Source organism: Merops nubicus, unplaced genomic scaffold, assembly GCF_000691845.1.
Source record: "Merops nubicus isolate BGI_N331 unplaced genomic scaffold, ASM69184v1 scaffold41955, whole genome shotgun sequence".
In the NCBI taxonomy this organism is placed as follows: domain Eukaryota; kingdom Metazoa; phylum Chordata; class Aves; order Coraciiformes; family Meropidae; genus Merops; species Merops nubicus.
In genome coordinates, this window is record NW_008612409.1 from 1 (window position 1) to 13,739 (window position 13,739).

At 37.1% G+C, this 13,739-nt stretch overlaps 1 protein-coding gene across 1 annotated transcript; it reads left to right on the forward strand.

Moving 5' to 3' along the window:
* Positions 1-767: 767 nt before the first annotated feature.
* LOC103774141 (leucine-rich repeat and IQ domain-containing protein 1-like) lies at positions 768-13,042 on the forward strand (the record flags this gene model as incomplete). The annotated part of the gene is made up of 9 exons (XM_008941526.1): positions 768-963; positions 2,164-2,275; positions 3,310-3,404; positions 4,598-4,703; positions 5,413-5,642; positions 7,225-7,299; positions 7,456-8,652; positions 9,638-9,790; positions 12,892-13,042. Coding segments are annotated over 9 exons (2,315 nt in total), but the record flags the coding sequence as incomplete, so codon positions are not given.
* Between the last annotated feature and the right edge of the window lie 697 nt (positions 13,043-13,739).

Consider the following 13,739-nt stretch of genomic DNA (forward strand, 5'->3'; position numbering starts at 1 on the left):
GGGCGGACTACAGCTCCCAGCATGCAGAGGAGCGGTCCGCGGCGGTTACGCGGAAGGGCGGGGGGCGGGAGGCGGGAGGCCGGAAGCCTCCCCGCAGCTATGCCTTCTGGGAGATGTAGTTTCTCTCAGCGAGGAACTCGCTTCGCGCCTTCACGGCTGGGGCGCTCTCAGCGTGTCTCTTGTTCTTACTCTGATGGAGCGGCTCTGGGCTGACTCCCCTGCTCCCTCCTGGGGGCTAGCGGTGAAGAGAAGGGTGCGGGTGGCGGAAGGAGGCGGGGACCTCCTGCCTCCATCAATTTAGAAGTCCTGTACTTCTGCGGGTTAGGCTATTGCTCACTGCTTTTCCTGTGTCATTACAACTTCATCGAGTGCTTTGCCGATTCCTAGTCGGATTTTGTAACTGTTAGTATGTATTTATTGTTTGAAGCTTCTTTTCTTTCTTTGCAGCTGTTAGGGCTGGAAAAACAAAAACTCCTGTGAGGCTTAGGTCGTAGCACTGATACTGCCCACAAGGAGCAGAAAGCAGGCAGAGGTTTCTAATATTCCAATTTAGTAACACTTGGAAAATTTAGGGGGGTAGACATGGCAGAGATTCTCCTATCATAAGCAAATGTTTTTCTTATTTTTTTTTTTTCTTGTTGGTATGGAGTGAAGTGTTAAAAACAAAATTCTGGATCTGTCATGTTTTAAGCCAATCGTTCAGTAAATGAATTCAAACATCTGAATAAACTTATGCCAAATGAGCACCCTCTTTATTTTTTCATCAGGCAGTGCCGAAAGCAAGTGTTTTCTTTGTGTAGCTTTGAAAGCAGATCAGAAACTGTGGAAAGTAGAATGTCAGAAGATATTGAACAAATTGAAAAAGAAATAGAAACCGAATTAAGCAGAATCAGTGTTTCTTCATTTGAAGCAGGTGATCCTGACACGGAGGTATCAGACGAAGCTCTGAGTGACAGTGAGACAGTAAGTATTCAATGGGCTAAAACTGCTTCTGTTTCTGCTTGAAAGCAGTACAGGCATTGGAAAGACTTATCTGATGATATCCTTTTCTTGACATACATAATCTGAGAATTTCTTTTGAAAAGTATTCTCAGTAGTATTGCTTAATGAAAAATGTAACCCCCAGTGGTGATAATAGAAGAGATCAATATCAGCACTCTGCTTAAAGTGAGAAAATCAGACTTGGAGGTAATGATTTGTTCTAGAATCCTCTGAAGCAGGAAGATTTTATTAAAGTTAATGAAGTAGATTAAACCTGGATAAATAAACCAATGATTCTTAATTTAAATTCATATTTACATCTTAAAAGAAAGTGCCTTATGTTTGAAGACTTGCTGATACTAATTTGGTGTAAATTGGTGCTTCAGGTCCTCTTTTTTTTTTTTGGATGACTTCTTTGGGGAAAGGTTTTCCTTTGAAATCCAATTAGTTATTTGGGTCCTTTTGAGTTATTTTATTCTTTCAGATTCATAGCAAAATAATTGATCTATGGAATATTAGGATAGATTATATTGGTCATATGGGACAATAAATCCTATGTTTGATAGGACTTAAGAGATAGGCAAAGGCATCAGTGATAGTTATTTGTGCACTCACATGCTGAATGACAGCAATTCTTATCACAATTTACACATCTTAGAGAAGGCAGCCCATTTTCCAATATTCTTGCCGTAAAAGACAATCTTCTTAATAGAAAATATGTAGAAAATAGAAAGTAGTAAATGAAGTTGAAGCATCTGATTTACATGCATGCTTTAAATTAATTTATTTTTTAAAGATGGAACATTTTTAAGAAAAAGATCCTATACATCATAGGTATTCATTACTTTTTGCCTTAACCTTTTCTTTAATTTTTTTGTCCAACACAATTGCAAAGAAAATGTTAATTGAAACATGTTTCTGAAGATAAGTTAAAATGTGTTCCAATCAAAGTTTAATTAGATTGTAATTAAAAATGTCAATTATTAGTTGTTTAGTGAGTGATAAGACGGTGGAAGAGTGTAGGAATTCAGAACAATTTAGTCACAGTTGCTACTAAACCTCCAGCAGTGATTTCATGGTGAAGCCAAAATGAATCTTTATTTTTGCATGTCAGATATTTACCTCTGGTCATTACTGTGAGGTGAAAATGTTGAATTTATGCCAAATGTCTTGTTTTCCTAGATTTCAGATGACTTACAAGAATCAGTTCTCTCCTATTTAAACTTTATAAAAAGTGGAAATCAAGATGCTGAGAGGCTTATACTGCAAGACACAGAAGATGAAGAAACCACAAGTAAGCAGGGGTCACAGTTAAGGTATTTATGCACCTCCCATTGCCAGTGGAAATTATACTAAAAAACGCCAATAAAACAATGCAAACTTTAAGCAGTGCAAGGAGTGAAACCTATTGCATCAGCTTCTGAAGGCATGCTGAAAATCTCTAGGAATAAAACCATGCCATGCTGCCTTCTAGGATTAACATCTGAGTTGCTGCCTTCTATGATTAACATCTGAGTGTGAATTAAATTTTTCTAAAAATTTGTCTGATGCTAAACCATAGTTTAACCCAAGTTGCAAAATTATTCTCTGAAACAGGACCTAGGTCAGACTCTTCATGAGAATCTAAAATGATGTCACTAGGAGCTGAAGTTACAAGTTTAGATACAATTGAACCTCATAGAATACATTTAAAAATCTGTCTTTTTAGGGGTATCCAGGCTAGCATTAAATGAAGTAATCTTGTAATGTGGAACAATATTGCTGTGTCAGCTGTGTGACTGAAGCCAAGCTTATAGTTTATATGCCAGAGGGACAGTGGTGCCAGTTCCATTCTAGTTTTTCACATCATCTTGAGTTTCACATTCATTTAGTATAACCATCTCTGTGAACAAAAATTCAAAATCATCTATACATTTTCATACTTGAGGAAGATTTCTTTTTATCTTTTTTTTTTTTTAATGGACACACTTTTTTTTCATTATTTTTGTAGTTCTCTGTTAGTTTTTGGCCTATCTGATACCAGTTCTATTGTGTTTTTGTACCTTGAAAATGTTCTACTGTGTTCTATGCTGTGGAATTTTCTTTCATAATTGCTGTCATTGGATTCCTACAGTATCATTATGTGTGTTGCAGTTATACATATTTGCTGCTTTTAATGTATATAAATGACTCCTATATATATTTGAGTAAAATTAGGGGTGAGTTGTTTAAGAATTTTGAGGGAAAAAAATGCTGTTTTTTTAGCTTAAAGAAATATGGAGCAGAACTGACTACTGGTAAGGCATTTTCTGTCTGTGTAATAAATTGTATTTTTTTTTTCTTCTTTAGGTAACATTTATGGAGTAGTTTCTTGCCATGCTTCAGATTACTTGGCAGAACTGGCTTCTGAATATAAAGAAGATCCAGAACAATTTAAAAAAAGGGTATTCTCTGTTTAAACAATATTTATAGTGAACAAAATTCTATTAAGGTATCTAGGTAATTTACATTTGTTTTGTTTGCCTCCTAAGGAGGCCTACAGATGTGTTCAGTTTGGTTTCTGTCAGACTTGTCCATAAGGTATTAAGATGAGTTTTGTATATGCCATTCTTCAGAATGGGGACATCAGCTGTAATACGTCATGTCCATAAGTCTTAAAATTTGGAATAAATTCTCTGTATTGGTAGTTAATATGCGGACCACAGAAATCAACAAGATTAAACAAAACTGAATAATCCTTTATTGTTAAGTATTTGCAGAATATTATGTCAGTAGTAGGATAACATTTTTAACCTGCTCTATCTTATTATTTTTATGATTAATAGGAGGATGTGCTACTATAAATCTTGCTCATTATATATTCCATTATTTTACAGAAAATGTAAGTGCAATGTCTGTAACTTTCAAAGACAAATCAAGAGTTATGAACCTGGGTTATTCTATATTTTCCTAGGATTCAACTGAATAACAGACTGAAGTTCTTAGAAAAACATAAGCCTGTGTTTAATTTAATCACTTTTAATTTGTCTCCTGGCTTTTATTAGGAAGCACTTCTGCAAACATGATTTTTTTTGTTCTCAGAAGACCATTGTTTAGAACAGCACAATTACTTTATGTGACTTCAGCTGTATTACAGATATTAATACATGCCCCAAGCATGTGATGAACAGATGATAAATTAGCAGAAATAGATTACTTCTTGCCAATAAAGAACAATGAAAGAAATAAAGCAATCTTCATGCCTATAGCATTACTTTCCAACTGACTTCTTAGAAATTTGCTCTAACAAGTTCTTCCCCGATGTGCATGACAGTATTAATGCATATAGTGCTTAGTTCCTCAGAAAGTAAAACAAATCTCAAATGAAAAACATGCATTTTTCCAAGGCAATATGTAAAATGTATTTTAAAACCACATAGAAATACGTATTTTGGGAAATACTCCAATATTTATTACTCTAGAAAACAATATTTTGACTGATAGGTTTGCGTTATTCCATGTCTGAAGATTACAGTCAGCAGTAAGTTTCACATGATGTACTTGTCATATGATGAAAAGCTTGATCTTGTTCTGGAAGATTTTTATAGTGTTCTGCTTTTAATTTTTGTTTCTTAATAACAATATTAAATTATATTAGGTACTACTTGAAATTGAAAATGAAGACTTGCAGATTGCTACAACACCTAGTTATAATAGTCAGTCCACTAGTGATGAAGTGTTCACTGATGACCATTTTGTTACAGGTAAGCAAACACATTAGTCATGTGGTTGAGGTGATCTATAGCATCATATCACTGTTTCCTGCTTTTCTGTTTTCATGAGTATCATAACATTCTTTGTAAAGAATTGAACATTACAGTATGCAATAAATTTTGATACTTCATGAACCAGGCATGAGCAATTACCTGTGCTTTTATCTCATTTCAGGATCACAAAATCATCCTTGTCTTTAATGTCTTGATAGAAATTTGTTTCAAAAAATACTAGCCAAAAATTATTTCAATAGTTGTGAATGCAAATGGAAACCAGATTGCAGGCACTAAGCAAGGTTGTGCTTTGGCCACAACTTCTGTTATTTTTTTATAATCACATTGGCTGGGAACATTTCCCTTTGCCATGGCCTTTGCATGTTTTGGGGTGGAGTGCATCAGTTCTAAAACCTCTGCTGATAGCCACAGAAGGCGTTCCTCCTGAAGGCAAAGTATAATCCTGAAATATATGTTGGTAGAATAAGCATGATTTTAGCAGAGTCAGTGAGTGTGCATCGTGATAGTAGGACATCTCTGGTTGGGAAGTTTTGCATTGCAGTTCTGATTTCCTTAGGGATGTGTATTGCTGGCTGGAGCAGCACCGAATCCCTTTTCTTATCAATACTTTATGACTGTTTAATGTCTGCCAATGCTTAATAAGAAATTAAATAAAAGGTTTGCTTTGTTGATTATAAATTCATAGCTGATGTTGAAATGAGCATAAGCCTTACTCATCGTGAAGTAGAAGAAAAGTGTAGACAGGAGTTGGAGCAGTGGGAGAAAAGACAAAAGGAACTAGAAGATGAGAAGAGGAAGAAGTGGAAATCTGAGTGGGAAGCACAGGAAAAACAGAATGAGGAGGAACATGCAAGAAGGGTGCAGCTTCAGGAGGAATTTGAGGCCGAGAGAAAAAAGTTAGACCTTCTTCATCAGGTAATTAATGATATTGAAGCCAATGTGTTCCCATCTAGACTTATCTAAACTCAAGATCTAATGTGGGAAAGACAATACTATCCCAAACTGTATGACTGTCCTAAACCCAGTCTGCTTGTTACACCAAAGTGAGATGTAAGATATTAAGTACACTCCACTGGAGTTTATGCATTCACTGCTCTGATCAACAGTGAATGAATTTGCTTGCAAAATGTTCTATTATTCTCTACACTTTACCCTTACTAAGGTTTCATATTATGACACCAGCCAAAATACTGGAAATTAGAGTTGCTAAATGAATAATGCTTATTCTGCCTTAATAGAAAAAAACTTACTTTAGACCTCACACCCCAATTCCATATTTAGATGAAAAATTATGGGTGCAGTAATATGGAGAAAAATCATTCAGTTTAGAAATGCTGGTGCTGTGGTTTATGTGGTTGGAAGCTACAATACTTCCTTCTCTTGAGTGTATCTGGGAACTGAGTCAGGCTTCGTCTGCTGAGCTCTGCCACAGTGGAACATGACTCCACATGTTGGCCAAGTGCATTCCCAGAGTATCTAGTCATACTTTGCTAGAGTGTGTGGTGCACACAGAAGGATAAAATCTGATAGCTTTTCATAAAGGAGTATAAGAATGTGAAGAAATTTAACCTTCAGACATTATGTTTGTGGGGCCACAATATTTTTAGCCTAAATATTTATATTTTGAGAGATGAAATAACACTGCATTTTCAGTTAAGTAATTTATGGCTTTCTGAAGAGGTGGGCATCTTGCTACCAGCAAAATAATTCTAGTCACCCAAATTAAGAAAGGGCTTAGTAGAAGAAAAGACCTTTGATCTCTGAAAGCCAATCCAGTGTCTGATATAGCTCTGTTTTCAACAGGCCACAAAATTTATTAGGCTTCCTCTGCTTTTTCATGTCACAGATTATTTTTGGATGTAAGATGGCTTGCTTTCTCTAGGCAAGGTGGGGCATGTCCCCATTTAGACACTTTGGTAGTCCTGTTGCAAGCACACTCTTTTGGCAGGTGGGAGATGGAGACGAACTTCCCTCATTACAGAAGGACTAAACATCTAGTCTCCTATTGCCTGAACAGCCTGCTTCTGAACATGCATGAAAAACTGCTTAGACATCTGGTAGACTTTATGCTCCAAAGTTGGAAGTGCTGGTTTGTTTATACTGGTTCCTTCATATCCTGCTATATATTTGATTTGGCTGATACAGATTTATCTTGGTTTCACCAGGAGTTCTGTGGTTCTGGATCAGCCTCTGGTTTTTAGGTACTTACTGTCTGCTAATTTTCAGTCAGATGTTAATTCCAGTTAATTCAGAGTTTTTAAATTGTGGATATGCTGGGCAAGGAGGGAATTGCTATTTATTTGGAAAGTTGCATTGCTGATGGAAATGTCAAAATAATGGTTTTATTTTGATCCTCAAAGAGCTGAGTCTCTCATTGTAATTCAGGCATTCACGAAAGTGAACTGTTGGAAAGTCAAGAAGATGGGGGAGATTAGAGAGAGAGGGTGTGTTATGACATTGCAAGTTTTATCCAATATTCAGTTAATTTATTCTGCAGAAATGCCAAACCGCAATAGAAGAAGAGTTAGAGAAAGAAAAGAAAGCTTGGAGAGCCAAAATGGTGCAACATGGGGTAAGGTTGTACCATAAGTTTTTGTCAAATGACTGTGAGGTTGCTATTATGTACTTGAGAATAAATGTTATTCTGGAGCATCTAATGCATCAGATTCTGTTTATTAATAAGTGTGCTAACACCTGTCCTTTTTTAAAAGTGGTTGCTTTGACCTAGGAATCAATCATGAAGCTGCAGCTGCAAATGGAAGTGGAGAAAAAGGCCTTGGAAGAGCAGAAAGCAAAAGAAAGACACCTGGCAGAACAACAGAATACAGCAGCTGTGAAAATCCAGGCTAGATTTAGATCATTTTTAGTCCATAAAAAATATGCTCCCATCTTAAAACAACGGAAAGATGAAATTAAAAAAAAGCAGAAAATATTAGAAGAACTAGAAAGAGAAATGAAAGAAAAAGAGGAAAAAATGAAGAGGCAAATGGAAGAAAATAGGCAAAAGAAACAAGAGGGAAAAAAGAGACAAGAAGAACTTGAAAGACAGGAATATTTGGAACAAGTGAGGAGGTGTGAGGAATATGCGAAAAAGAAAGCAAGCCTGAGACTTGAAAGAGAAAAACAGCTGCAAATAAGAAGAGAAGAACAGAGAAAACTGGGAGAAAATAGTGCAAAAGCTGTAATGAGTGAAAGTGGAGAAAACAACAAAGAAAATGTAAAGAAGGGCAAGCAGACAGAAAATACAAAAGGAATAAGAGAGCAGAAGGAACTAAATGAGCAAATAGAGGAACAAAAACAAACTGAAATGATGGATGAAAGAAATAGTTGGATGATTCCAGCAGAAAGACATTTGACACCAATACCAAATATAGGATCTGAAAGGGAACACTGTTCTCAAGTAAATAATGAGAACGTATACATGAATTCAGTAACACACGTAGAAGAAAATTGCTCACAAAATAGAGTTCTTAATAAAGATCAATATAGTCATACTTCAAAGGATGAACCTGTTAATTTTGGGGCTAATGACACAGTAGAAAATCAGGCAAACAATATATGCAGCAGTGCACTGAATATCCAGCCAAATGCTAGTAATAGAGAAGTCAAAGATCAATTTTCTCAGTCTGAAAAAATGAAGAAGACTGTGTTTCTAATGGAAGATGCTAATGAGGAAGTCGGAGAGACCTGGGACAGAATTCAAGATGTAACTGAGCATTGCAGTAGAGTAATTCTTCCCGATGATATTGAGAACAAGAGAATAAACTGGATGAACACATGTAAATCTTGGTCTAAAATATATGGAGAAAACCAAAGAAAGCAAGCAACTATAAAAAAACGACCAAGGAAATGTTCAGTTAGCAAGTTGCCTCCATTAAGTACACAAAAGATAATTCACAGTGGCCCTTGGAGTACTCTGCAGCAGGTAACTGTACAGAAGATTTAGAATGAAAAGAGAAGCCATACCATCACTGTTTCTTCTTTTTTTTTTTTCTTCTTCTTCTTCTTCTTCTTCTTCTTCTTCTTTCTTTTTTTTTCCTCCTTTTTTTCATTTGGCCTGTCAGCAGAATGCTCTTTTGGAATAGGGGGGATTACTGTTGAGCAGGAAGTAGATCCGGGTGAAAGTTCCTCCGCACGTATGCAGAATAGGGGCGATGGGAATGGCTTTTGCATTTCTCTGAACTCTGTGGAGCAGGCTGGTGTGGTAGTAGTCTTCAGCTGACTGACAGCATCATAAGCCTGGAAAAGGCAAGAGCTCCTAGCTCCTAGTTTTTCCTAAATTAATGCCTTTGTATGAGGTTCCACATTTCAGCCCGTTCAGAGTTCTGAGAAGGCTAGTCTCTCAGAAGCATGACATTGCTGATAAGCTTATGGGTGGTGCTTTGCCATAAAGGGCATCTCTTCATTACCAGCACTTACTTTTTTTATTGCTTACTAACTTAACCACTGTGTGCTTGCTCTGGGCTCTCATCTTGGTATCCACTATGAGAAGACATGCTACACTACAGACACTTTTAGTCTGAACAGTTATTATCTGTTCTTGCCAACTCTGTCATTATTTGTGATAGTGTGATGGGAAACAATTCATACTTAATTCCTTTGCTTAGTGTTACTCTTCCATCTATTCAAATTCAATGTCATTAGTCAAGCATCAGTTAGATTTATTTGAAGGTGATGTTAGAATGAAACATTGTTTTCATAATAACTTCTCCCATTTAACAGTTCAAACCTGTCATTGACATCCTTTCCTATATGAAACGCTTAACATGAGTTCTTGCATTTTCTAAAGGATTATTAGAATATAGCTTCAGTCTCTTTTTCTTTTTAAATAAAATAACCATCATTTGACATTGTACAATGAATGTTCAATATACAAACAATTAATTTTATTTATCAATAACTGTATGTAGGTCACAACACTTACATTTGAGGATTTGCCAGCCTGTAGCCTCTCAACATTAGCTGAGTGTTCAAATCTTCAAGTTTTAACTCTGAGGCGCTGTGGACTAGTTGCACTGGAAGGACTAAGTAGCTGCAAAGACCTGAGGTACATCAATGTGGAGGTACAAGGCATATTTGATTCTTTATTATAACCTGGGGAGAATGGCCAGTTTTGCTGCTTAGATGTTTAGGCATTTGCATCCAACTGAATATATAACCTTTTGTGCCTTAAGAGCATGGGAATATCAACAAAATACTCCTGAGTGTGAACAAAGTTACACCAGCAGATCTGCACAGCACATAACAAATTGCCTTGTTCTAAAGCAACAACCTGCAAATGAATCAAGCTTTCCTAAGGAAAGTGCAGCATATCAGTGTAGGATTGGCATTAGCATGACACACTGATAGATCTTTGATAGCTTGGTCTCTCTGACTCATAAGTGGGCATATGTTGTTCACCATAGCAGGTGCTCATCTTAAGCAGGAGTAGGTATGAGGAAGAGTCATTTGCAGTACACACCTTGAATATTACTTAAATTGCTCACATATATGCTCAAGGAAAAGTATAATGAGCTGTACTAGAGGCATACTGTCTAGGTACTTGCTGCTGCACAGTGTCTTACATGCCCTTGTAAATCTAATGAATAAAGAAAACATTTTGCTCTATGATGGCTGCATCTTAGTTCCAGAACCTGACAATTTACATAAAACAGCTGTGTTCACATCTCATGTTTTAACAACACCAATTCACAATAGAGTTTATATACTCTTATTATCTGTAGAAAACTTGAATGTTTCTGCTTGCACAGGATCTGGTGTTCCTTCCAAAATATGGGAGCTTTGTTGGTTTTGGTGGTTTTTTTAGTTGAGTTTGGAGTAGAGAGCTGATAATAATTATAGTTAAAGGAGTTTTGTTGGTCCAGTATTTAGAGCTTTGCAATAGGGTAAGTACCTGTATCCTTTTCTCAGTTTTATTTACCTATTCAGGATGTAATTTCTGGGATTTGATAATTTGGGGTACCTCAAAATACAAGAGCAAAGAATTAGTATGAGGGCATAATGTACATCTAAGCTGGCAGTCTTACTAAAATTGATATTCTGATGTTTATTTTTTTAGATCAAATATTGTCTCTTAAAGAACAGTTTTGGTTTTGTGATTGCTTGGTGTTTTGGTATGTGGTTTTTTTTTATTTTTATTTTTTTTATTTTAAAACCTTATGCTTTAAATAATACACAGGATTGCCTCACTGGGCTGCACCAGGAAAATTTGGTTAAGAAGACACTTAGATATACTTCTAAGTATGCTTTAATAATAGTTTAATAATTAGATATATTGTTAATAATAGTACTTCATACTTTTCCTGTGCCAGCTAATGTGGTGGTTTCCATTCAACCTTAATGAAGAAACAGCCTCTTTTTCGGTAGTTGAAACAGTCCAGGTTTGTTTCATAGATATTTCTCACATACCTAAAGCAGCTGCTTCTGTTTCCCTTGGACACTAATTCCTGCTTGATACCGCCCCTTCTTGCTGTTGTATCAACAGCTAACATTTAAGCTCTATCAGTTCTCTGCTTTAACTCGCTGGTGCAACTGAAGGGGCTGTCCAAGGGAGGAGTCGGTGTTGAGGCTTTCAAAGAAAACCTGTACTCATCTCTGCCTGCAGCTGAAGGTAGCATCAAATCTAGTCAGCGTGTTAATTCTGGAATAGGAATTAGACTCTTTGGCTTAAGTTGTTGCCATGGTTTAGGGTCAGGGCCACCCCCACAACCATAACAGATGCTCTCTGTTAACCCACCCTAGCCTACCCCCCCCCAGCCCCCTCCAAGGGAAATAGAAAGGGAATAGGGGAGAGAGACTTATTGATTAGAAAAGAAAATGAAAACAGCTTTAATACTACCACTGATAATAATAGTAATAATGATAATAAAACAGAATATGTACAAATATATACAAACTCAGTATCAAACCAAACTTCCCCCCGATAGCAATACATCATTGTTACCCCCAGCTGGGGAGCAGCCCCTGGGGAAAAGTCCCAGGCTGGACTTCAGCCACAGATGGCAACTGGGTACAGGAGCTGGGTTCTGGAACTCAGTTCAGGAACACAGGACTTGGGATCAAAGGCAGGATGGATGAAGTCCTCCTCGGATGCCAGCCACTGCAGGAGCAGCCAAAGTGAGGAAGAAGGCAGAATAAAGACAGAAGGGGTGATGGAAGGTGTTGCCCCTCCTGGTCCTTCAGGTTTTACTGGATTTGACAGATATGGGATGGAATACCCCTCTAGTGAATATTAGGGTCACTTATCTTGTCCATTGCTCCCTGCAGGTGCAGCTTTACTTTCTGCCTCCCTCTGTGTGGGACACAAGCTTAGCAGTGGCCTTGGTTTGAACACCAATCCCTGGCAGTAACTCTAAACATGGAGTGTTATCACTGCTTAAAGCAGGCAGTTTGTGAAAACATGCTGCCAACTTCAGAGAAGGCAGTTAAGTAGAAGATCTTTAGCTGAAAAGTTAAATCATTGAAAAGAACCAGCTCTGTTCTACCCCAAACCAGAACGTGGGTTTGTTACAAAGGCAAAGAATTTCATTTTTGTTTGTTTTGAGTGTCTGCAAGTGAAAACCAGAAAAAAAACAGCAAGGGGGAACAGCTGCAAAGGACAGCAAATAGTGAAATAAAAAATTAAAATGGCCAGGGGAAGGGGGGTGTTAGAAGAGCAAGATCTCTTGGGGGAAGAACATTAGCTGAGAGCAGTGTTAATGTTTGAGACCAAAACGCTTTTAAATGCAGATTTTTCACTGCTAGTAAATAGGATTTCAGCAAAACCACAGTTGCCTTCAGTAGTTTCTAGTAAATATGGTAGTTTCTATGCAGTTTTTAGTTCAGTCTCTCAGGACTTGGGAAGCTAGGAAAGTGTGTATGAAAAAGACTACCCTGTCCTTAATTTCTCCTCACACTTTTTTTTTTTTTTCAGCTACTGGGCATTTTCAGAGCCAGAATGAAGTTCAAGATCTATTTTTTTTTTTTTTTTCTATCCCAGCAAGATACAAACAGTAGTTTCTGTGACTCATCAATTTATTTTCTGAATGGAAAAACATAGAGAAGCCTTTAGTCCTGTCTAGAAGTTTAGGATAAAAATAAGCAATAATGGCTATCTATCATTTTTACACTTAATCCTGTGATTTCACTTCAGACACTGTTTAATTCCCATTATCCTTTATTGCAGGAAAACAACATTCAGATAATTGACTGTGAAAATCTAGAAAATCTCTGTATCCTGATATTGAATAAGAACCATCTTTCATCAGTTTCTGGCTTACATGGCTGTATAAATCTCCAAAATCTTGAACTCTCCTACAATAGAATCACTCGAATTGGTAAGGAAAATAATGAAAAACTATTCTAACTTGTATAACAACATTCATGCTGTTTATATTCTGAATTCTACTTCTCTTGGATCCATGACCATCTAGCTGCTAAGCTGAAGGAGAATCAGGAAACAGAACAGATCTGCATTTTAAGGCATGCTCAACGTCACATTTATTTGCAGTACGTCTTAGCTACTGCCATGCTTTCCTTCTACTAGGTCATAGCACTATTGTCAACCAAAGAGAACTAAAAATCTTTCTAGGGGGTCCCTTTACCTGCAGTGTCTCAGTTGGAATATGTAAGTTCCCTGAGTTCAGTTCATGTACAACAGCAATTCATATAAGCCCTAGCCTTGCAACTGCAGAAAATTCCAGTGTGTTCCTGACTGACACAGTAAGTAGTTATCTAGAAATCGTATTGTCTGTCTGAGTCTGTGAACCATGCTAAACACTAGGTCACTAAAATGCTGCCCATTCTGGCTCCAAACTATCATTCTATGCTTCCCTCCCACTTTGGCTCTGCATTGCTGCTCATTGCCCCAAAGCTGGAAAAAAGAATGAGGTTAAGGTAAAATCATAAATATCACTTAGGCACAGCAGGTGTGCCGACCCTATTGTACTTACAAAGGCAGTTTGTGGTATTTGTTAGGTCTCACAAATAGGAAGCAACAGGTGTAGCTTTAGCATAGAATCATAGAATCATTTA